The sequence below is a fragment of the Centrocercus urophasianus genome, unplaced genomic scaffold, assembly GCF_019232065.1.
Source record: "Centrocercus urophasianus isolate 14NV4802_14NV808 unplaced genomic scaffold, USGS_Curo_1.0 seq_12, whole genome shotgun sequence".
NCBI classification, from domain to species: domain Eukaryota; kingdom Metazoa; phylum Chordata; class Aves; order Galliformes; family Phasianidae; genus Centrocercus; species Centrocercus urophasianus.
The window spans coordinates 36669243-36695723 of NW_024884364.1; the positions used below are offsets into that span (position 1 = coordinate 36669243).

Sequence of the window (26481 nt, forward strand, 5' to 3'; positions counted from 1 at the left end):
GAAACAAAACCAACTAACCATAGAGCTGCCTGTTCTGTGCCCCTTGTTCCTCAGGAATGAAGATCTTCCATTTATGAAAGGATTTCTGATGGTGGTTTATTCTGATACGCTTATACTGTGCATACAGTTGATTTCATCAAAGATTAGTAAGAAACTAACAGATAGTTTGAGGTTTTGGATGGCTAACCAAATGATATTATAGCATAACACCATCTTTTTTTTTTATTTTTTTCCTCTGTTCCTCCTTAAAGGAGAATATTGGTTTAGATATCATAACTTTCACATTACCAGCTCTACCATTGACTCTGCAGGATAAAAATATTTGCATTTAAAGACCTAATTTAAAAACAGCAATTTCGTGGGTGCATGAGTTAAGTCCTTAAGAGAAAAGAACCATATGAAAAGTGCAACTACTACTACAACAGCAAAAAAAGGAACTTATCTGATAGTAACAAACACATTTGTATCTTAAGACAATAAAAAACGAACAGTTAGGAGGGAGCAGGTGACTCATCTGAAAAAAAAAAATAATAATAAATACACCATTGTAACAACCTCTAAACAACCATAGCCTAGTAGTACCAGTTACACAGTATGGAAAATGGATAACAAGTGCACCATGCACCTAAACTGATTTATCAACATCTTTCATCCCCCAGTACAGGAACCAGCTGTATTGCAAACATCAAATTTTGCTACGCTAACATTTGAGTTCTCCTTAATATTAAGGCAATCTAATGTATCACACACTTAGACAATTTTAATTACAAATATTAAATAAGAATTTGTCTTTATTGATCTCCTATTTATATTAAAGAGAAGATAAAGTCCAGAAGTCAAATTAACAAGCTGCTGGAGAAAGAATCCTGTAATACACCGAGATTTCTAAGTCATTTATTATGATAGCATTTGACAGAAGATATTATTAAGAAGAAAACTGTTACGGGCAAGGATAATGGAATATTTTGTCACTCCTCTGTGAATTCATATTAAGATCTCTCTTCTGTTTGACAAAATACTGTACATGCATTGGAGAGGAGCTTTGTTGTATCTAGTGCTTCAGCTAGGACCTTTAATATCACATTAAGCACCAAGGACAACAAGAAAGACCAAAGCAAATCTAAGAAATTACCCTACATTAGGTCCATCAAACATGTAAATATGAAAGTCTAGCACTCTGTAAAGATGAGGTAAAACATGAAGGCAGCAAGAAATACAATTCTACAAGAATAAAGCCAAGAAACAGCCAGTAGTCATAGCTGTAGGCACCATCATGCAGCACCTGCAAGAGGCACAAAACATCCCTGAAGGAGTTTCACCCCCCCCTACTGAAGCCTTGTGGCTTCAAGAATCACAGGCACTCATCTCATTCCTACACAAATGAAGCCACCAGAGAAGGAATATTTGCTAATCCTAATAGACTTGCAAAGAAACAAAGAAGAGATCAGAAGCCTTAAGAAAGCCATATCTTTCCTTAGCATGCTTTACCTTAAAGAACATGCATACCCCAAGTTTATAAAAATTGAACAGTTTTACTGCTTCAAGTTTAGTGCTACAAGGCAAGGAAAGCACACTTACATCTTAACAGATACAAAGCACAGAATTCAAGTATCCTTAATTTTATTCTGCTGCTCTAAATCTTCCAGAGTTCAAACAGCTGTAAAAAAAATTCACTAGAAAACAAAAAAGTCTTCACTCATGTCTGACATGATACCTAGAAAGTAACTGCTACTGTCAATCCACAAAAGGATGAGCTATCACCAATTTATATTGACATTTCCTCTCATTGTAAAAATCTAGCTACTTAAGCCCCTATTTTATAAGCATTTCACATTTTGCTTATGGAACAGATTTTTTATGATAAAAAATATGTTAGGAATATTTAACTATGGAGATACATTGGTGGCAATGAAAGGAAATAGAAAGACAGGGAATTTGCAAAGGAGAAGAGAATTGGAGTGATGAATAGCAGAATGGGGGACAGAACAGAGGAAAGGAGATGTGGAAACTGAGATCATATTGGGGACTAACATTCACACACTTCCACAAATCAATATTTTTCTGAGCAAGTTCTTTATCCTCTCATCTAACGACTATTACCAGTATTTAAAGAAACAAAACCATCCAAAACCTCAAATTATCTGTTGGTTTCTTACTTACCTTTGATGAAATCGATGTTTGCACAGTATAAGTGTATAAGAATAAAGCGCCATCAGAAATCCTTTCATAAATGGAAGATCTTCATTCCTGAGGAACAACGGGGCACAGAACAGGCAGCTTTATCCTTAAAATATCCTCCTTAGCAGTAGGAGCTACTTCATCTTAAACAGTCTTCAGTTCAAAGAGTAACAACATATGACATGGAACTACCCAGTTTCCAAATGACACAGCCTCCACACAACCAACTTCCTTTCTTCCCATCTACAGAGGGATCAACAGTGCCCTTTAACACAAAACCTCCTTCCTTAAAATATTACTTATAGCCAGCGTTGCAAAAAACATACACCATGTGCTACTATATACTAATTTGCAGTCATTTTGTGCCTATGAGTCCAAATATATAATCACCAGGTAAACCACATCTATTGTCACTCAAATTTAAACATTTGATCTACTGTTTGTCTTTAGTTACATGGTGTATCCATGCTAACAGATTCTCTTATACCATAATGGAGATAATACCTTAAATTGCTTCTGTGGATCTGTTCTGACTGCTCAAGAGATACCATTTTAATAAATGGAAGAGAGAGGAATGCTAACCTCCCCTGACAAGAATCCATGCAATGCTTGTACTACTTTTGGCAATCTAAACACCGTGGGAACAATGAAGGTAATTACCCAACCAAGCCTGATTCTTGTAAGAAATTGTCATTTTCTTTAATTGTTTTCTCAGTTCAGCAATTATTACACCGGTTTCCTCTCTTCTAAAAGCCTGGCAACTACAACTCACAGCTTTTTTTTTTGTAAACAAAGCTGTCTAGGAATACACTCAAGGTAAAAAAGCAGTGTAAATTAGCAAGTAAGCGTGTCATGTGTGTTTGCTCTGTGACAGCATATTAATACCAAGGTGGAGAGTTAGCTCCAAATGCAAAGTGCTGTGACCATCAGACCCAGGGGCCTGTGTAACATCAGACCTGGAAGGAGGCAGCAGATCTGCTGCTGGAATAGGGACAAACCAACAAACAGATAAACTACAGCTTGTGTACAGATTCTTCTGATTTAGTTTTGATTTCATGAATTGTAATATCACACATCTACTGCACAAGGGCTGCTTGAAAGTAATGCCTCCTGTTTTATTATGTTGGCCCACGACATCAGAAGCACGCGTTGGTATAGCAAGAGGCTGAACCGTCTACCAACATTCCATTCCTTTTTGTTGCTGTGTGACAGCAGAGGAGCACTCTGACACAATGGTGTCTGACATGGAAATGCAGATGAAGAAAAAGGCTGCAATTGAATTCCTCTATGCAAAAAGAAATGCCCTCACTGATGTTCATCAACACTTGTTGACTGTTGATGACGACCAAGCAGTGGATGTGAGCACAGTGAGGTGGTGGGTGGTGTGTTTCAGCAGTGGCAATAGTGCAATCTTCACTAGTGCAGCATACGTACTCATGTTCATTGTTGGTGAAAACACATAGCTCCTGGTGGTGATTATGTTGAAAAACAGCGTTTTGTAGCTGAGAATGTGCTCTATTAAGCAGTGTTACTGCGCTTTTCATACTTGTAGTTTCCATGGAAAGAAATAGGAGGCATTGCTTTCACAGCAACCTATGTAACAAGGGTTTGCCTAAAACAGTCTTAGAAGAACAAAACTTCAAAAATAGTAGAAGAGTTGAAAAGAAATACATATCCCAGTTAAGAACAGTCAATTCAGATTGTATTGACTGACACAGTCTGGATACAAATTTTTCCTAGCAATTCAAATGTATAATATGAAAACAAACAAACAAACAAAAAGCCAAAGAAAAACCTAACAAACATTTGCTCCCTCAGTATGATTAATTTCACTATTTTTACGTAGCTATTTTAGATCTATGTCACTGAATTATTTTACCCAAACAATCTTACCATTTGAAAACAATGATGATTATTTGACTGATACTAAAAGCATTATACAACGTTTAAGAAACAAAATGCTATTTTCACAATTAATCTGCAAGTTTAAATTTATATTCAAACAAAATTTTCAGTTACACAAAACACACAGATGTAAAGACATAACTAGAAATTAGCATTCATTAAAATGTGTTGGTTTTTTACACTATCGAAGCTAGAATGCAGAAAGAGCTCTTCCTGCCTTCTGTGTATTTCTCATATGCAAGTGAAATATTTACACATGATACAAAAATACAAGAACAACAACCTGCATTTCAGAACGCAAGTATGAGTAGTGAGTGTGAATCTGACTCTTAACAATTTCATCCTTCTATGCCTACTGTTGCTTCCTCATTGAATCCAAAGACCCTCTCAAGTTATTATGGCTTCTGAAGACATAGAAACAGAAAGAAAACAATGAAATAAACAAAACCCACTATTATTACTAACAGAGATTCAGGGTGGAGCAGACAGATAAACACTCTTCTGTATAGTGTTCAAGCAAGTATCTTGCCAGAATTAAAAATGCATTGAAAAAAGGATTTGTTCCTTTGAAGGTACTCCTATAAAATATGTAACAGATTGCACCAAATGGAATTCCAAAGACAGCACATGTTCCTCTGAAGTACACTTATGAGCCATAATTAAAGATAACCCTGCCACGCTGTATTTGAAAAGAAAAAACGATGACATTTCCCAGGAAGCAGTTACCAGCTTTGTACAGCTGTATATCTTGAAAGTCTTTTATGGACCATATTCCATCACTGTCAGACATAGTATGGTCTAATGACAATACTTCAGAAATGCCTTGAATTTCAAGCTAACTGGTTAATACAGGTGCCAGAATTACATGTAGCATCACAACTTGAGTTAGCCTAACTAACACAGTATTTCAGATTAGCCATGTTTCTAAGGTGCTCCTTCCATTTGTACCAAAGCACTGATGAGTCTAATACTACCTCTCCCTTAATCAAACCACATCCTATGGAGCAGCTCTGGGTTCTCAGTAGATTTGACAAAGTGACTTTCAGTGCAGTATCACAAAAAACAAAAACTAAAACAGGTAAGTAGGATTTTTTAAGACATCACTAAAACAAAGAAACAGTGACAACAAAAAACAGCATGAGTTTTAACTTACAAATTACTGCCATGTCCTACATGAGACTGGGACACAACAGCAGAAGCAAAAAGTTATTTAGGGTGTTCGGGAAGCTAGTGATCTGGTTACTCTCCTGCACTTAATACCAAAGCCTTTGACAGATGACTATTGCACAGCTCATGTTTTAAGGCCACCACCTTCAAAAACTGAAGTACACTGAAATGCTTATCCTGTTACAAAATAGAACACAATGCCTGGAACAGACAGTGCTCCATCTGTTTTCTTGTGTTCTGTTTTCTGCTTCGTCTGATGAATGATGAAGAAGGTTAAACAATTAATTCGCCCACTCCACCACAAAGATTTACTCTGTTCTTTCCAGTCTTTTACTAGGAGAGAGATGCCAGCTTTAGCCCACTCCATTTAGACGAGTAGCTATGTTCACTCTTCTAAAAGGGTTGCAAACCAAAAGGAGCATTGCATTTGGACTTGGTTATCTCAAGAGACAAAGCCTTCCAAAACGACTGGATAACTCTGCATGGATTCTCAAAATAATTTCATACAAAAGAAGCCTCAGGAAGTGCTGAATGTACATCTAAAATGCATTTCGGCAAATCAAAGAGAAGAACAATGCAGCCTGGCCTAGGAGGACATGTACAGAAACCAGCAAATGCTGGAAATATTCCCTTTGTAATCCATTGCACTTAGCAGCCTCATCAACACTGAGTGCTGCGTGTTGTCCACACTAAGCCTGTTTCTCAGAACCAACATTAGATAGAAAGACAGCAGAGAAGCAATTGGAAGCAGCAGCAACATACTGGAAACGTGTTTAAACCTTTAAGAGCTGATACTTTGCTGAAGTAACTGAAGTCACCCTTTGAACTATCTGGAACTCAAACTGCCTCCACACATTTTTCTCTCAACTTTTATTTCACCTTTTTTCCTCTGAAAAGAATACACAAACTCTATTCAACACTCTGAGTCTTTACTTATCTCATTAGCGCGTTCTGAGCCAACACCTTCAGTTTGATTCTTTTTTTATTAGTAAATCTAATAACTGAAGTAAATCCTAGGATTTCAAACGTAGCATGAAAATCAGCCAAGACAATGTGGCTGTACTTAGAGCGAGCCATCAGATTTCATTATACCATATTTCCATTATATGTTAAAGCTTTCTACGTTATGAAGATCAAATGGCAGCTTTCCAAGCAGACTGCAGTTCTAAATGATATCAGTTTGAAATATGAATAAGCAATACATTGTAGATAAGTCTTATATGAAATGATCATTAGAACAAATTTACTGCAGTACTTCCCTGCACCAACAAATGGCCTCAGACTGAAGTTCAAGATTCACTTTCTTATTCTTTTGCTTTGAAGCAATGGATGCATCAAAATCTTCTATTCTTAAAGGGACACACTAGCAAAAAAGTTTTTTTTTAAAACACATTTTGATCTGTAACTAACTGTGCCATCTCACAACATTGATCCTTCTTCCAGAGCATTTAGGAAATCTTCTCTGAGGAACATATCAATACCCATAATACAGAATTATATATATATATATTTACAATAATAGAAGTCTTACCTTATTCTTTTATCTTCAACTTTTTTCAGATACTCATCTCTCTTCAATACTCCCAGTATCATTTCTTTTTCATGTTCCAACAAAAACGACAGATTGATGATTTCCAAGTGCTTCGCCATGATTCCTCAGTGACACTTTCAGTGAGTGCTTCGTCTGATCAATTTTTCCAGTCAATTATCTGCACAGGTCCAAAGGCACTTCTGTGTCTGAATTACAAGATTCACAGTCAAGAGGTATTTCAAAAAATGTTCCTTTACATTAACCAGGTGTCAAGGTTGTATTGCTCTGCCTTCCAACTACATGAGACATAAAGGTTTCCTCTTTGTTTCTTCCTCAAAAAAGCCACTCATTTTTCTGGCTGCTGAATGCCCGTGTCCTGGCAGATGCTCTCTGACATGCTGTAGGCCTTCAGATCACATTCATAAGCAGCTGCAGATTCAGAATCATTCCTGGAATAACTTTCGTTCAGTGCCATTTACTTCAAACTATCTGAAAGTCAAAAGAAACAAATGGAAGTGATTTTGACATTACTGTTGTGGTCTGATTTAAGAAAGACTTAATCAAGTACTGGTTTGAAAGCCACCAAATCATAAATGCCTACTTAGTTGTACACTATCAAGTTATCTCAGGGAATAAGCATAACTCATGTTTTCTACGTTGTTGTTTATTTACTCTAATGGATGATAATTATATTCCCACAAGGGCTCTCTCTAGTGCATTACAATTTGCAATTCTCTTCCTACTGCAATAAGCTTAGATGACTGCATTCACTTTGCTATACTTCCATAATAATAATGGCCAGGTGTGGGACGATCCATCTATTTGTCTGCAATTAAATAATTGAAAATGGAAAGTAGAAAATTAGTTAAAATTTAAAAAGTGGAAAAACTTCAAAGGACAGGACTAATGGTAAGACTCACCCAACAACAAGTACTCTATCTGAACTTCAGCAAGTCACCCATTACACTTAATCACAGCTACTTCAGAGAAACAGGAGCTTTTTAGAAGTGATATACTAACTTACTACAGATTTAATTTAGGATGATACATCTTAGAAGAGCCCACTAAATACAGTGACAAAGATGAGTGACTAGCTAATGTGAATCCACTTGGAAATAAGACAAATTTCACTCAGTTTTGTTTTGTTTATTCTAAGCAAAAAGCAACTTAAATAAACAAGCCAACCACGCCAAAAACAGAAGAGGCACCTTGGTCCCTACTTGACCCTGCTAGGAGAAAATCATCAGGAAGCTACTTGAAAAATTCTACTTTGCTTCTTTGCATTTATTTTTGAACAGGAAGACAAACAACAGCAGAAGCTGCTGGAGCACTACACTTATTCTTAGGCTCTTGAAAATTGAGTTTCTATTCATTAAGGCCAAGTTATTTGCAAGCAAAGTAAGACAACCAACGTGTGAATCATACCTTGCTACTGTTACTGCTAAATTCTTCCCTGAACTGCCCAGCAAAGCAGTACTTCCATCCCAGCCAGGTTCTAACATCATGATGTGCTTGGGAGCACAGTGCTCTGGCATAAAATGGAGAGCTAAATCCAGCAACCAGAGAACAAACAAGACGCTTGATGGGTCAGGGTGCTCTGAATTTCTGTTTGCAAATTTACCATACAAGGGACAAGGTAGGTGGGCAACAGACTTACTCTAAGAATTATGCTGAGATTACTCTGAGAATCTAACAGCTGACAGCTCTGCCTGTGGCACAGGGCTTGGATATTCATGGTCCTTGGGGTCCCTTCCAACCCAATTCTATGGTTCTATGTTTTTCTCTATTGAAAAAAAAAAAAAGAAGAAAAAAAGAAAAAAAAAAAAGTTTTATTGAAAAAAGAGAAAACCGAAAGGGTAAAGAAAGTGCAATACAAACTGAAAATGAAAATAACAAAAGTGTTAAAATTGTCTCTGATTGTACCATTTCTATCTTGATAATACACTGCAAATAACTGGGGTTCTTACAGAAAAACAATGCAGTGGTACAACAAGCAGGTTGACAAAGAGCACTGTTCTATGTAAGATATTTTCTGGTATTTCTGGGGAAGCAGGGAAGAGAAAAACACTCAAAAGATTTTTTAAACAGACCTTTATGACTGCACCTTAACCTTAACTTGATGTATGGACATATTCTGAGCTTTTTTCATTTAATTCTAAAGAAGCTAGCATTCTTGGCAGAATACCTGAAAGCCTGAAAAATTTCCTTTGGCTAAGCATAACACCCATCCGTGGATATTCTGGGGGATTTTGTCATCAACACTGGGCATTTTTTCCCAAATATGTAGTCCAGAATTAATAAGGTGACATATGATAGGTGTGTGTGGGGCTTACTGGGAAGGCTCTGGTAGTGGCAGGTGCACGAGTGGCCTCTGCAAGAAGAGATAAGGATGATACTTAAGAGAAATAACAGGAAAAACATGTAGAGGACACTACTGGATCTCCACGTGCAGCCATGTAGGAACTGATGGGGCAGCAGTGGATGAAGCCTGAAGGAGGCACAGCCCATGGAGAGCCCCTGCAGGAGCAGCCTAGGGCTGGAGCTGCTGCTGGTAGGCACCCATGTGGAGCGGTGTTCGAAGGGTGCGTCCTGTGGTACAGAGCCATGCTGCAGCAGTGCTGGGAGAGCTACACGTGTGGCAAGTCCACGTGGAATCCCATGGGAAGGACTTTACATACAGCAGGAAAAGAGAGCGACCAGGGAGGAGCAGCACAGACAAAGCATTATGGACTGACTGCAGCCCCCATTCTGTTACTCTACGCCACTTGGGGAATTATATTAATTTCCCTATGCAGAGTCTATTTTGCCTGCGAAAGTAATTGACAAGTGTTCTCCACAAGTGTCCTTTTCTCAATCCTTCAGCCCTTTTTCATCATATTTTCTTCTGCAGTTGTTTCGAATAGGGGGAGTGAGAAAGTAGCATGGCGGAGATCAGCTGCCATCAGTCTGAAACAGTCACAAACAGCATTGTTCAGGGCTACAACAACATACCAGATGCTGAAATAACCCTGGCTTTCTACCTGTCAGCTATCCAGCGTAGCCATACATACCAGCTGATTGACAAAAAGGCACAGAACCCACTTTACCTTCCAGATTTTCTTCTGCACTATGAAACTGCTACTCAACACAGGATGAAAAAATAATTGGATTATCCTATTAACTCTCTAACTACTGAAGCTTCCACAAACATCTCAAGAGAAACTCATGTTTGTTCAGACCAGATTGTTCCTAAAGTTATTACACCCATAACCTCTGCTTAATCAAGAGGGAAAGCTTAGCTTATGCAATGTTACTATGTCAAGGACATCTTTTAGGTCTGAAGATTAGTTTAGGTATCTGGTATGTTTATCCTATGTGAAACAGAACTAGAGAAAATTTCTCCTTGTCAGTGTGTTCTATTTCAGTCCTGCCTGATGATACCAATTCTGTGCTGAAACTCAGTGAGAACGCTGCCTTCCCTCCGTCATGGACTGATGCACACAAAACATCACCCACTTCATAACAGCTATGTCTGAGCTCACATGCCTTTTGTGGTAGGCATTTCTATTATACATGTATTTGTAAAACAAAAAGAATAGCAACAACAAAACAGCAGGAACATTTCCTCTATTCAAAACTGGCTAATAGTAATGAGACGCTGTTTCAAATGAAGTAACACTTAATAATTCCCTGCTTTAGACAACGTGTGATTAGGCCCATTTTTAAGATGTAACAGATAAAAAGGCATAAGCTGACAGATGCTGAATATTTGAACCATTTTACAGGACAAACCAGCTAGCTGTTAGAAAGTAACAATGTCTATGTAAGCACATGCTCCTTTCAACAGACATTTGATGTTTTAGTAAGTAGCCTTGGGGACATTTAGGAAGTGACAACGTTTTCATCCTAAAACAAATGAAGATTTTACACAACAGTGTATTTTGTGAATACTAAATCACATACTAGGAAGCATGGAAGAATCCAAAGCCTCCTAGAAGGATGCAGGTAGTTTTAAATCTCTATTTAGCTTGGGCTACAGCATTAATTTCCTTATTCAGGGTAAGGCAACCCACCATTGGATTTGCAGAAAAACTAGTAGTAGGGGAGGAAGGAATGAAGTGACACAATATAAAGAAACCATGTATAAGTGAGCATTTTGAGCATGTTTTTTTGTTTTTCCCTTTCCTCATGGAAGAGGTTAAAGAACTGCTCATTGGGACTGTTTACAGAATCATAGAATTGCAAGAGTTGAAAGGGACTTCAAGAGGTCATTGATTTCAACCCCTCTGATAAAGCAGTATCTTACAATAGGTTGTATAGGTAGGCATCCAGCTGGGTCTTGAATCTCCACAGACTCCACAGCCTCTCTGGGCAACGTGTTCCAGCACTACATCACCCTAATCATACAGAAGTTCTTCCGCATGCTAGTACAGAACTTCCTATGTTTAAGTTTTAGGCCATTACTCCTTGTCCTACACCACTGAGAAGAGCCTGGCCTCATGCACTCTCCTCCCACTTCCCTTTAGATATTTATTAACATTTATCAGATCCCCTCTCTTTTTTTTCCCCAAGCTGAACAGACCCAGGTTACTCAGCCTTTCCTCTTACAGGAGGTGCTCCAGGCCCCTTATCATCTTCGTGGCCCTCCACTGGACTCCTTCTAGGAGATTCCTGTCTTTTTTTTTTTGAACTGAGGAGTTCAGAACTGGTAGTAGTCTAAATGTGGCCTCACTAGGGCATGGTAGAGAGGGAGGATAACCTGAAGTCAAGGCACACAACATCCACTGCTTTCCCCCCACCTACCAAGCCAGTGATGACACAGAATGCTATCGGGTTGGTCAAGCATGATTTCCCTTTGGCGAATCCACGTTGACTACTTATGAAAATGTTTAATACTCCTTACATGCTTTCTTCACTTGTTATCCCTGTGAAAATGGTAATTCTAGAATGCAGTCTACCTCTCTGAAGCTGTTGTTGCGGGAAGATGCATCACAAATAACAGACTCTCATGAGTAGGATGGCTCTTGAGACACTGCTGTTCATTCTATTGTATACTATGTATCTACTGTATGTAGGTCCCAAGTCTACCCAGAGAGCATTTGCCTACACTAATAAAGCAAAAGAATTACTTAAAGGCTTGACTAAAAACAGGAAGGAAAAAGAAAAAAAAAAAACACCCAAAGCACTGCAGAGGGGAAGAATATGCTGTTTGATTTTCCTAATTGTTAGTACAGCTGCCTGTGACAACTTGAAACACGTCACCATTGAAACTGAGTCTCTGTGAGGGATGTTAGTCAAAACTACAGGAAATACAGCAAATCCCCTGCAATTTTCTACACTGTTCATCAACACAACCTGTGAATGCAGCAGATCAGCAGCCCCCTGGGCACTCTGAGACACTTTCCGCCCATCTCTGCCATCTTCTCTGGAAGCGGGGGAAGCATCCTGCCCCTGAGAAAGAGGCAGGGATGGAAGAAATCATCCTCTTTTCTTCAACAGCACTATCAACAAGAGGCTTGATGCAGGAAATTACTCCCCCAGCCAAACCATTATGTTTACTCATCAGAAGCTGATATTGGAACCATTTGGTGACTCAGCAGCAGAGGAGCATTTTCCACGTGTGTGGAAGCAGTAGGAGAACAGCATTACCTCATATCACTGAAGTGAAGCAGCCTTCATCTACAGCTACTATTTCCATACTGGCAAAGAAATTCTGACCAACAGGAGCAAGATGATGTTGTGGGCAATAGCTGACCTTCATTGGGTCACTTCAGTTGAGTTACATCGTTCCTGAAGAAAGGCACCAATCATAAACACGAAAGCTGTGCAAGGCAAACAGCAAAGCTCAGTGTGAGCAGGCACAGTGGTACTGCTGCCTCCCACACACATTTCAAGAGGCCACAACTCCTAATCCAATGCTGGCACCTGTATCATGATGTGCTGAACCCAGATCCATCACATCCGGCTTTGGCAATCAAATGTACACGCTGTTTAAAACACTCCAATGCTGTGTTCTATTTGAGTTCATTCACACAGGGTCCAAAATAAAATAAAGACCTATGATGGCATTACTAGGTAGCCTCCTAAACATATTCAACCTCAGTTATTTTTTTCTGATGCCCATAGCTGTTTAGTAATCTATTATGGGAGAAGGATGGGAAGAACTTTCACCTTCAAGTCTAATAAAATAGCATGAAGGCATAAAAAGGCACATAAAAAGGAACATCACATCAACAACCCTTAGCAAATGTAAAACTTACCATGATCAGAGCATAATGGCCAATCCATCCCTCTTCCTGTTTCAACACAAACATAGCACTTCCAACATTCAAGAGCAAGAAAAACCAGCTAACTTCTCAATGGTCTGTTTGCACAGCACACACCCAGGTATGCTAAGTGCCAGCACATATTGAAGCACTGCGAAATATTTGTTGCACAAAATGAATAAATATACAAGGTAAAAAAGAGCACCTTTTCCATCTTTGGCAGAAACTGAAATTAAGCAGAAAGAAAAGAAAACCGAATGTGATCTTGGTTAACAGCACATAGTCTGACTGAGAACTTCACTCAATATCATAATGCAAGTAGCAAATTGATTTTTTTTCCCTTTTTTTTTTTTTTTTTTTTTTTTTTTTTTCTTTTGCCAGAAGCAAACCTAAAAGATCTTTACTTATGAAAACTGGAAGATGTATTATCTGGGAAGTCATATATTGAAGCATTATAAAAAAGAGACACATACGAGTGACTGCAGGATTGTTTGGCAAGACACTGAAAGCACAGAATACCATCATACAAATTTGTATCAGTGCACCACAATGAACATAAGCTGAAAAAACCCAAAACATCCAACCCTCTATGTCAGCTTTCGAAACTCACGTAGCCCAAGTGTGTTTACTTTCATCTATCAAACAAAAACAATGCATTCAGAAGTAGCTCAGTTTTTAGGTCAGGAACAATTCCAGCTTTCTCATAACTTGGCAAAGTTATTCTGTAAGTAAAAGACTGCGTTTTTTATTACAACCACAGTCAATGCCTCAAAGCTATATCTAGGTTACAGTGATGTTGTAACTGAATTTCAAAACCAAACCCATGAGAGTTTAAACACTAAAGCGATAATGTTGATGCCCATTAAGCATGTGAAGAATTTCACCTTATTATATAATGAAATCAGAACCTAACGTGTACAAGGAGAGAGCTAAGATTTAAGGCTCAGTGCTGCTAGTCATCCATTCAAGCCAAGTTCCTACTATAGGTATCTGTATTTATTTTTCAGCCCTGGAAAATAAATAAATGAGTAACATGAGAAAGCACTTAAAACAAAGTAAAAACACAGGTAAGTTGCTCTGAAAGTGATGCCTACTATTTCTTTCCATGGAAGCTACAACAAAGAGTACAATAACGCTACTTGACAGAGCAAATTCTCAGCAACAAAACACTATTTTTCAACACAGACACCGTCATTAGCTATACTTTTTTGCCAGTGATGAGCAAAAGAAGCACAGGAACCCAAATACTGCACTTGGAAAAATCTGCACTAGCACAGGTGACCCACTGTTCCACAGCTACACTGACAATGTTGTTCCTACAAAATGTTGCCCAGTCCATCTTTCTTTGACCTGAACAATTGGAAGTCAGGAGGTGCCAAACCTGGACTACATGGTAGAGGTGGTTGGACTGTCCAGCCAAGACTGGCAATGTTCTCCATAGTTTTCAAACTGGTCTGCTGCCTGGTGTTATCAAGTTGCAGGAGAAAAGTTATCTTCTCCGGCCTGACTCTGGACGTTCAAGCTTTCAGCTCAGTCAGCATCAGAACGTGGCAGTCTGGTTTCTAGGAAATCCAGAAGTACCACATCTTTCCTACACTAAAAGATGATGCACATCACTTTACCTGCCAAGGGTTGAGCCCTCAACCTTTTATTTGATGGGAAATCTATACACCACCATTCAGACAATCACAGACAATCTTTTAACTACAGCTCATTTAGCAACACCACATATCATCAGTAACTATGATCCAGGAAGCTATCACCTTCAGCCTCATACTGGTTCAATATTTCTTGACAAACCTGCCTACAGTGTTAGTTCTGTTCCTGTATGAGCATTTGTGGGACATACTCAGCATAAACTCTGCAGTATTCAATGTTGTCAACATTGATTCCAACAAACTGAAACCGATTATTCAGCTCCATTCACAATTCTCTGATCAAAATCATCAATTCACACAAGTGAGTTGATTGAGATGTTTTTCATTTTCTGGCATGACAGCTGTGCGTGGCCATCTGAAACACAGCCTGTCTTTCACATCACTGTCACCACTGCTGAAATGCACCCACCTTCTCACTGTGCTCACATCCACTGGTTGGTCACCATCAACAATCAGCAAGCATTAATGAATGTCAGTGGGAGCTATTTATTTTTATTTTTTTTTTAATGGAGGAATTCAATTGCAGCCCTTTTCTTCATCTGCACTTCTATGTCAGACACCATTGTGTCAGAGTGCTCTTCTTCTGCCATCTGTCACATGGCAACAAAATGTAACAGGATACTGGGAGGAAGGTTCAACCTCTTCTGCTATACAGCTAACATCCGCTTCTGACATCATGGGCCAACATCATAAAACAGGAAGCATGACTTTCAGAGCAGTCCTTGCTAAACGTATAATGCACCTAACGTATGTAAATATATATATATATATATATATTTAATTAAAACATACAACAAACTATCTATGATCCTGTGTTTTGTGAAATTAATGGATCAGTCTAGTTCCATGCCAGTGGCTGCAATTCTCATGAGCTCTCAAGGCATTTGACATAGATTTATGATGACATTTTATTCTTTTTGTGCTTCAGCCACAACAGTATTTGCTTACAAGTTGTGCTCACTGCCAAAAAGTGAGGAGATGAATGAGCCATGACTGTGAAGTGAGGGGTAGTTCTCTCTGTAAGAGAGGGCTGATAGAAGTCCAGCAAAGAGACACGATCAGACTTTTGACTGCAATTATATAAATTTCCTTTGAAAATTTGCAAGTATAGTATTTACATCAACTGGAACTGAAGTTGCAAATAAACCAAAAAATTGATGATTTATTCATCTATCTTGAAACCTGTTCTCCAATTCCTGTATCAAAACAGAAAGGACAGCTGCATATTTTTTGCTGTTCACAGGACTGTGTTTGCCAACATATCCAACTGCATAAAGTGATTTGCCATCACTTGAGCCACCACCATGCTGTACCTTTCCATGTCCTGCTTCAGCTCCAAGGGGATTTGTAGTGCATCAATGTTTGATGGTGCTGAGCGGCCAGGCTGCTGCTATGCTGGCGCAGGGCAGGATATGGCCACAGTGTGAGTTGTACCGAGCCATATGCAGCCCATGGGGTTGGATATGTCTGCTTTAGATGAAGCCTTAAATTCAACAAGTGTCTAATAATCATCTCTATATTACATTTCTTTAGCTAATATGCGTACGAGTAGAATTCAAGGAAGGGAAATAAAACGACACAACAAGGTAGCAGTCTTTTCTTTTTCTTTTCTTTTCCTCATCTCTGAGTAAATACAGATCACTGTCCTGGCTGAGCATTTAACCAGAAAACACAAGACCTCCCAGGGTAGGAATGTAAATAAAACTCAGTATGTTAGCTTGCAAAATTAAACAAACAAGACAAAAAAGACCTGAACAAAGAAATGAAGGAAGTCAAAATATATTTTTATTGTTAAGCAAAAGCATTTGTGCAATACTAAATTGCCGGTAAAAATATGACCTAGGGCTTGACTCATCTCAATGTTATCGCTTACTCACAGTGTTTATAAAAGCAGTAGTCATACAGTACTGAACTTTACCTTACTTCTATGTTATTCTTTTCATCTTTTACTTTCCATTACAGAAAGTAAACAGTGAACTGAGGTCTAGAACAAAACAGATTTAGACTGTTTTAAAGCAAAAGTTCTAGCATGTCCCACCTTGCATGTGTTTTCTTTCATAGCTAGACAAATTATAAATTTAACCAAGACTCACATTTACAGCATTTAACTAAGGTAAGCAGAAGAAAACGTACCAACAGTACTCTTCAGAACCTCTAACACTCCTTCCCCACAATAAAACAAGCGTGAACTTTGGCAGCAAGAAAATCTCTTGATATGAAAAATCTCTTGAAAATGGACAGCAAGAACAATACCAGCAAGCACATCCCTACACTTATCAAATACAATGAGTTTAGGAAAAGTTAAATTATACATATGACATGACATGATTGCATTTGTCACCACATGATGCCTGTACAGGAGCGAACCCAGGATTCCTGAAAGCACTGACTTCCCCACTATCAGCCAGCAGCTGCTGCTCCATGATCTAGTTGTAGCCCATCTTCCCCCTTCCTGCTCCTTAACCACCTTCTTTCCTTTCCATTGGGACTTGAGGCTGCTCTGGGCAGCAGCTATCACATGCAACCCTGCCAGATCTCTGGGAGGTTTCAGCCAACACGAGGCAGAAGATACACAGTAAAACAATAGTCTGCATCTGTTTCTTTTAGCTGCAAAAAGTAATTTACTGAAATATCAATATATTTGACCAAGATTTTCCCATAAGAGAAAACCTCCTCAACAACAAATGCCCGCAGCTACACTCTGCAGAACTTGATTTTTCTTCAAAAATTTCAATGAAAGCTTCTTAAGTCTTAAAATGTTCAAATGTTTTCACTAATTGGATGAATTAAGAATACTACAAAGAGCATTCTTAAAAGTTTTGACTTCATAAAATATTTATTTTCCAGATAAACTCATGACTATCAACCTGAGGTTTAGTCCATATGATAAAATTATATCAATGACCTTGCTTTCCCCATGAAGAAAATTAAAGGATCTCTGAGCTTTGCAATAGGGCTGCAGTGAGACTGTTGAGAAACTACAGCCAAACTGCAGAGCCAGAGAAGGGGGAACCAGAGTTTGGAAGACCATCCACCCAAACAGGAAATCCCTCTCTGGCTTATGGGGCAATGGTAAAGGGAACTAAGGTGTACAAGATTGAGGAAATGCGCACGTGGTGTGTGTGCACGGGGGCATGTGCAGGAGGTCAGAGGTCCAGTACTCCATTATTTCAGCCTTTAGATGCTAAGCACTCACCGACCCTTTCTGCAACATCAGTATGGTATAGTTATTACCACAAGCAGCAAATAAAGAGTATTACAGTGTGATTTAGAAAAGCGACCGGATTCAGGTTTTTTAATGAGTTTTTAATTTGTTTTCATGCACAGCAAAGATACTAAACATAAACACACATTAAACCCACAAGTCACCTCTGTAGAGGCATGAAAAATCTTGAGATTAATCTGTTATTTACTCTGACCTAGTCATCCCAGTCTTGCTCTAGAAGCAAATGAGAGAAACAGGCGTTTCTAGGGCATGACTCACCTTGCAAGAAGATTTTTAAAGGTCAGAGGAGTCCCTGTCTGGTAGCATCTATCTTTCTTCACTGACTGTGAAGAGGATGCAGCATGACTACCTCAAACACAAGCATACAGAATGTATGAGTAAATGTACTCATTAGCAGCGTAAGACGTAGCTAAGTTGTTCAAAAGTACACTTGTCCAGAAACCTACCAAAAGACACAAACTGCTTAAATCATAAGGGGGGTGGTGAACTTAGACTGATGCCTTGTCTTGTTTTTCACTATACACAATGCCACAATGCTTTCCTATGGAGAGCACACAAAGCTCACCAATCACGTAAGCCTTGCCATGAAATGCTCAGTGCATCGTCCCATGGTATCCACCTCAAAATGGGCTGGATGAGAAACCTGCATTTTTAAGTATATCAGCATCCTTTTTTCTACACTGCGTAAGAAACCAATTAAAGTGACAGATTCCTCCAAAAGAACCTGCTCATCAAATGAATGGAGAATGTGAGATTTTTTTATTTTTTCCTGTAATCATTATTTGGCTGTTTTCAAGCTCTTTGCCCTCAGCAAATTCTGTGCCTCAGCTGTACACCTCCCCTGACAGAAGGGCATGCAGCAGAAGTTGCCAGAGCTGAACAGACTGCCTGGCCTGCCTGCCTTTCTCACATAAAAAGCAGTGGTAGAGATTCAGCAGCGTGGCTTTCAGCAGTGCCTTGCAAGCAGCAGTCAGACACAGGGCTGGAGGAGTAAAGTGCAAAGTGGCTCAGTGGATCACTGTGTGGGAAGCGCACTGAAGCAAAAGCAAGCATTCACTATTGCTAAAGGTGACTTCATAGGACATGGCAGAAGACGTAGATTTCCACTGCAGAAATAGTTCAAGACTCAAGGCCTCAGGTCATCTTTGCCAGCAACCAAATTTTTCAATTGTAAAGGTTAACCTGAAGTATATTATACTACGACACTTTATGCTAACTGTACAGAAAGAGATAATAATCTCAAGCTCTCTTCTAAATCCTTCTGGACATAACCAATCAAGACAGCTCCATCATCTAATACCAGTGGGTGCTGTACAAACAACAGAAAGGCAAAGAACACCTAAATAAGCTGCTTCTGCACTGATGTAGGAGAAAAAGGACTTTTATTCATTTATCTTCACATTCCCACTCATTATCATGCTTTATATTTCTCTCCTTCTTTCCAACTAGCTATGTTCCAGAAGCACTACAGACTAAAAGTTCAAAAACCTGATGGTGGGATTCTAGAGTTTTCTCCTGCCCTAGAACCACCATTTAGTAGTTGGGTACAGACAGTGGGCACACACACCATATTACATGGATGCTAGCTTTTAGGTGAAATGGCAAAAGAGAAATTATTCAGAACAATTCTACAGAGCTGTTCTCACAGGATATTAATCATAACTTGACATTTCCACAGCAGTTTTCTGCCTCTTATGGCCAAGCTTTACTCCAGTACTTCACATAGTAAACATTCTGCCTTCTGCCTTATGGTTGCGTTTGCAAGAGATGCACCTTACATCAGTTGACACAATACCAAAATGTATCATCATGTGAAGGTCAAACTAATCATTCATTGGTTAGGGTTTAAAATGGAAAGCATAACTGATGAGCATTTCCAGTAGGAAAATCCATTAAAGATCTTTCAGAGAGGGACAGGTCATCTCAGAGACAGTCCTTGGTACAGAGTAGGTAACTGAAGTAAGCACCACGGAAAGGACGGTGCCTCCATGTCCTCACATGAAGGACACATGCAAACAGCAGCAGCTCTTGCCACTGCTGCTGCCTCTATTTCTGAAGTATAGCCAGCCCCTCAAAACTTGCCCAAATATCTCATTTGCCAATACAGCTTTGAGAAGTTAAGGATACATTTATGTAAGCCTGGTTAGTAATTTATCATTATCAGTAGTGTTACTTTTTTTTTTTGTTTGTTTTCCAGCAATCAAATGCTGGATACCCAAGCTTCACACTTCAGCATTTCTCCTTACGCAGAATAACAGCTCTGTTTCCATGTCCTGCACAGCAACTGTAGTGTAACAGATGCCCTCAGGGAGGGAACAGAAGTGATAAGGACAGTTTTTTCTTACTGAAAAGCTAATACTGAAACGCTAATAAGATTTATCTGTTCAATCTCTGTCTCACACAGACATTTGGGGTCGGTCTCATTACTTTATTATTACTTATTAATATATCAACTTGTGGCACACAGCTTGTGCTCTTCAACCCAGCAAACATCCTCAGAATTAACACAGACAAGTTTATTTTCCAAAGAAGTATGTAAAAAATGTCTTCCTGCAAGATAAAACCAGGCAGCAGAGCAAGAGAAAAGGACAGATTTTTTTTCCCTGTGACTTATTCCACTCACTTTATTCCCATCCCACCAGTACTGAAAAAAAGACTCATCTGTAAATATTTCCCCGCATTTCCACCTGTAAACAATTGGCTGCTGGCAGCCATTTTTTTGGGTTCTCTCCAAGGCTTTAGAGAAAGAACCTGTCAGGATTGAAATCATTATTGTATGGCAGAAGAGCAAACCTCCCCAGTTAAATAGGAGCCACATGACTTTGAGAATTTACATCCTTAATAATTTTTTTAGACACAATGGAAAATCAGCATATTTGAACTCATCTTTCCCTCTTGGAGCACAGCATCTTAAAGTAACCTTTCCAGAAAGCACAGTAAGTAAAAGCAAACAAACAAAACAAATTTTTTTACAAACACTCTCATCATTCTAAGTTAATATTCTATGATAACTCCTGCCTTTACCACTTATATCAGTAATACTCCAACTAGAAGCTCACACATGCAAAAAATCTATAGCCTATTTACTCCATTCCTGTAATCTTAAACAAATAAAAAGCCCTAGGCCATGAAATGTTAGGCACTACCTCTGGTACAATATCAGACTTCCAACTGTTCACCGCCTTAAAAGCATATATACGCTTTTATTCTACTCACTTGGCAACATCATAAAGTTTTTCAAATACACAACCACAGATGGTAATTTCCACAGGACTCGTCGTCCAATCAAGTCAGAAAAGATAACAGCAAGGCAGCTGCCCAAAGCTTCACCATAAAGCCCATACACCTTCGGAGGTACATCTTCTAACTCCTGAATACATGATTAATAGATGACCCAATGTACACACATACATATCCAAGTACCTCACAAAACAGCAATCCGCATAATGCTGAGGAAACAGCATCAGGGTAGGAGGCAGGGTACAAATGGGAAGGGAGATAAACAGTTCAGTGATTTAATTAATCTAAACAGCTGGACACTCCGTTCATTGATAGCGTGATTTTACAAGTATACTGAGCACCCACATTCCTTATGACTTAAAACACACTTAGGAACTCCCAGCACTTTCAGATGCCAGGCTCTCAAGTATAAAATACTTCTTCCACTTCACAGAAAAAGCTTTTTTTCCCCCCTGAAAGCTTTTTAAAATACAAAACCAAAACCAAGTCAACATAAAAGTTAGCATGAATATTTATTAGGGCCACGTAGCGTACAAGATGAAGTAGTAAAAATCCAACTAACATACTTTACAATTTCAAATCAACGTTTGAAAGCAGAAAATATAACCACAGGCTAACAAAATAAATAAAATAGCTTTGCTTTCACAATTTACTGAACGAAAAACACAGCCTGGTGAAGAATATACCCCATGCTATGAAAAGCATATCAAGAGAATCAAATATAACCAACAGTTCTACCTGGTAAAAGATTTTTGAACCTTTTCCTTCACCATTGCTTCAAATGTAACCAAAAATCTCCAGACCAAACCCAACAACTGAGGCTAGTCTGATTGCTTTTATAAGCCTTCACTCCCTGGAGCGGTATTTTGGGGTTAAATATTTGCTTAAGAATATTAACCAAAGAAATCCTTCTCATTAGTACTTGAATCTGTTACTAAGAAAAATGCAAGATTTTACAGAGATGGTAGTTCAGATGTCTTTTAGAAAGACCAGTTCCTTCCCCTTTTAAATGAAGAATTCTTAGAAATTCTAAGTCACTTTCAGCAAATGCTTAGATTGAAAACCTTCCCCTTTCCTTTCCCTCTTACACCTAGAAACAAATGATACAAATGCTGAACAACATCTCAAAAGAGGAAATACTGTGCATTTCAGAATCCTACGGAATGGCAGGTGGAAGAACTTTTTAATTGAGTTCAGTATTGTTCAGCAGCTACTGTTTGATCATGTACCTCTGCAGCGCAGTTATTCCAGTCCATAGGTCAAACACAGTATGAACTCAGACACTCGCAGAGAGACCACAGGATGCAGAGCTGTTTGCACAGAACATCCTCAGCCAGGCTTCCTGCCACAAGGAAACGTGGTGCTCATGCAGGGAACACCATTCCATTAAACAACAAAAACTTTAAGCTTCAACTAAGAGCTGAGACACTTTCTTTGGTACACAGCAGATGGAAGACAGAAGTGGTGCAGGCTGAAAGGTATTTTTCTATGAAAACAATGAATTTATTATATCATTGAATTCAATGACCAAAACTTGATAAACTTCGACACGTTTTGTCCATGACAGCCAGAACAGATACACTACTACACCTGTACGCTTAAAGTTGACAATAACAAACACTAATCCATGGAAAATGACTGGATGATCTTTCTATGACAGCACTGAACTTTACTAGCAGCACACTTTAAAACTGTGTGCATGAATATACTCATGTTTAATCAATTGCCTGCTAGCTTGCCACAATCATTTAAAGAAAAAAACAAAACAGTGATCAAACCCCACACTGTTAGCAGCACCACCATGCATGTGGAATGCTGGTGATCAATTTTCTTAATTCTACAATAACATTTGAATATCATGCTGCTGAGCTACAGGTACTACAGAATACCTTCAGGAATTCACTTTTAAAAACTTCCAATGCATCACTGCAAAAAATTGTTCCAAAATGCACTCTGTCATGTTTCTGCAAGTCTATAACACTTTCAAGGAGCTTCTAAAGCAAGGTTTGCCTGCTGAATATTCCCCCAGTATCAATGGGGAAAAAAAGAAGAAAAAAAAAAAAAAAAAAAAAGGAAAATAAGATCACATTTCCTGCATACAGTTTTGAGGCAGATATAACATGAACTCCCACAAAGAAAGGAATTACATTTCTTCTTTATACAAATAACCTTATTTCTCAATTGCAATGTTTTTGGTTGTTTTTTTGTTTTTTGTTTTGTTTTGTTTTTTTTTTACTATCAGTGAAGCACACCCGCCAAATCTCGTAAGTTGGATTCCCTTATCTTAGTCTTCCTAAATATTGCGTCTCCTTCACAAGAGCACAAGTACTTCTTCCAGATCTGAGAACTCATAAACCAGCGGCACATGAGATAAAAGAGGAGAATAAAACCCACTCTGCTGTACCACAACTCAGCATCACACCTTCCATCCACGGAGGCACAATCCTCAGATGCTGCTGACTTGAGCAGATTCAACATTTCCCAAAGACCTGAGGTTCACAGGAAGCATCCATGACATGGCTCATGGCAGAGGTGCATGCTCCTATGACATGACACAACAGACAAGCCTGTGCACCAGGAGAAAGCAGAGTCCTGAGGACAGCCTGGGCCAAGGGCACCTTGCCTATAAGGGAGCAAAACCTGAGCTGTTTCACCAGGCTAGAGTACAGGACAAACAACACTCTGGGAGCGCAGGAAGAGAAAGGAGAGGCTGTCTCTGGCTACTCACTAAGGGCCTGAATGAGTGATTATCTCACCTTGTTTGTGAAGGGAGTAAGCCAGACTACTGAAATACAATTTGTTTAAATAGAAAAATGCTTAATTGTCTATACACACTCCATATGTTTGCAAACAGGGAAGTTCAACCAACTAAAGGCAAATCACGAGAGGCACACTTGCATTTCCAGGTCCCCAGGTTTGGAGTAAATTTAGCTTAATGGTGAATTCTCATCCCTAGGTGCACTGAGCGAAAACCCTTATTGCTGTTACAAACTAACCTGACAAGATCACTCAGGACATACTACAGAGGCAAAGAGAACATAAATAAATGAATGCTTTCAGACAGCGGAAGATACTCTCCAGTGTGGAAAAGTAGATAAAAAAGCAGGATTGAGAGACCTTTTCATTGCTAGAAGGATTATTCAGCATTGCTCATTTTTCATTCTGCTGCAGAAATGTGTAAGTAGGATTCAGACTGTCAAATTCACTAGAATGCTGGGGAATACATAACACTCAGATTATGTGCATTTACATATCATATAAAAGACTACAGTATTTTCAAAATTCATCAATTTTCCTGCTCATATTGGGCTCTGTGAAATTTTCAGAGAACAGCTGAAGCTATTTTCCCAGCAAAAAGACAGGACACAATGTACCAAAAAAATGTAATTCATTGAAGACGTTCTTGTCTAAATAAAAACTATAAATGGTTTAAAAGTTAATTAAATGGGTAGATTGAAAAAGAGGCACAAAGACCTTCAAAAAGACTGTGGTTTGTCCTGGGCTATACCAATATAAAGACAACACCATTCAGGAGACTTCACTAAATTTAGAAAGTTTACTTTAATCTTCCCTTTTATCAGCTGTATTAACTGATGGCACAGATGCAAACTTAACTAAGGGAACACAGGGGCAGTAGTTCACTTAAAGCAACAAAAAATTGTCAACGGTGGAAACAAAGACATTCTGTATTTGTCCCTTTTCTTAAATTCTTCCAATTGATGAGACAGAAGCACCAACCTCAAAGGTTTTTGTTGGTGGGGGTTTTTTTTGGTTTTTTTTTTAACCTAGCACAAACACTGCTATGCTTTGCTTTAAGAGAACACAAAAAGCTCATAAACACGGGTCATGAAATCTCACAGCAAAATATTACAACAAATGGTTATACACCTTAAATACTATTCTGCTCTTTTCACTTGGCTGATTGCCCTCCTTCTGTAACTGGGTAACACTATCTCTTATTTATTTTCAAGTCACAGTTGTCTTGTGATGTTTCCAGACACTCATTCCTTGCGATCTTTTAGAGTAGGGAAATAGGTAGAGAAGTCATTTTGTCCTGAGTATTACACTGGAATAGAAGAATGGGAAAAGTGACTCTCAGAGTGAAATAGAGATACCAAAAAAATAATCCTATTTTGTTCAAGTCTGAGGCAATTCCTCTCTTCAGGATTTGTTCATCAATGCAACAATAATACTGTTCAAATTCAGCCTCGAATAAAATTTACTCAAAGTCATTTTTACAGGTTTCAGTATAGACTTATTCCAATCCAGAAATACTACAAACCTTCTAAGGCCTACTTTGATTTTCAAGCTTGTTACCGAAATCTGCCCTCAGAAACACGTACATCTCAATTTCACATAATTTAAGTTTTGGTTAGAAGAATTTGAGAAAAAATCTGCCACCAGTGGTTTTCCAGATGTGCAGGGGTATGCACATGTGGGAATTACAAAGTGGTGTCCTGAAGGATACTGAAAAGACCCCCCAATTCATTGCCTTACAAGCCCTGCATCATACAGAATTCTTCACAAGAACAGAGCAGCTACTTTAAGTTGCTCTAAATGCAGGGATACAGCTCCTCAGGTAGTGTAACTGTAATGGCTCTGCTAAAGGAAATGTCATGATGTTGTTTAGTTGGGTTTAGCTCCTTTCTTAGTTCCTTCAAAACTCAACACCTCTCATACAATACACAATATAATTCTTTGTTAATGGCTAGAGAAAAAAGATTGTCCTATGTAGCCATGGAGTTGCAATTGATCAGCATGCTCCCATAGCACATTAAGGCAAAATCTTCCTCTGCCAGAACCAGTAGACAACTTTACAGCCTAAGTTCACCAAAAGGAATAATAGTTAAAATTTTATTTCTAGAAAAATAATCCTGAACATCAAGTATTTCACAGCACAGCATTTCTCTACATTGTCGTGATCATTACCACTTAACTGTTCCTAAACACTGTCTTGTGCTGATCTTACATTTATGTTTATGTGACAGGGTTTCAAAATAAGCCAGTTGGGAAGTCAGCTTCTGTTACTGAAGATCACACTGCCGTAGCGCAACAAAGCCCGCAGGCAGGAATGCCAGAGCTGTGCTGTTGATGAATCATCATTCTCAAACACAAACAGGTATTAATGGGAGATGCACAGCAGTAAACAGAGTTGGATCAACATGTGGGATTCCTCAAATAACAGTAAATGTTCCAGTGTTCTAATAGCCATTGCAAATAATTTGATCATGCCCCATCATTTAATGGCATAGAAATTTTATAATAAAAAATTGGCAGCCACCAAGTTCAGCATTCAAGCAAATGTTTCTATCTCTTACAAACAGAAAGACT

General features: G+C 38.7%; 1 protein-coding gene across 1 annotated transcript in view; it reads right to left on the bottom strand.

The window, feature by feature from the left end:
* The window catches only part of SYTL5 (synaptotagmin like 5), a 77951-nt gene that overhangs the window by 43759 nt on the left and 7711 nt on the right, over positions 1-26481 (bottom strand). The window contains exon 2 of the mRNA XM_042810732.1: positions 6782-7270. Coding sequence (XP_042666666.1) covers positions 6782-6900 — 119 coding nt within the window. The 5' untranslated portion in view covers positions 6901-7270. The remainder of the gene's footprint in view (positions 1-6781; positions 7271-26481) is intronic.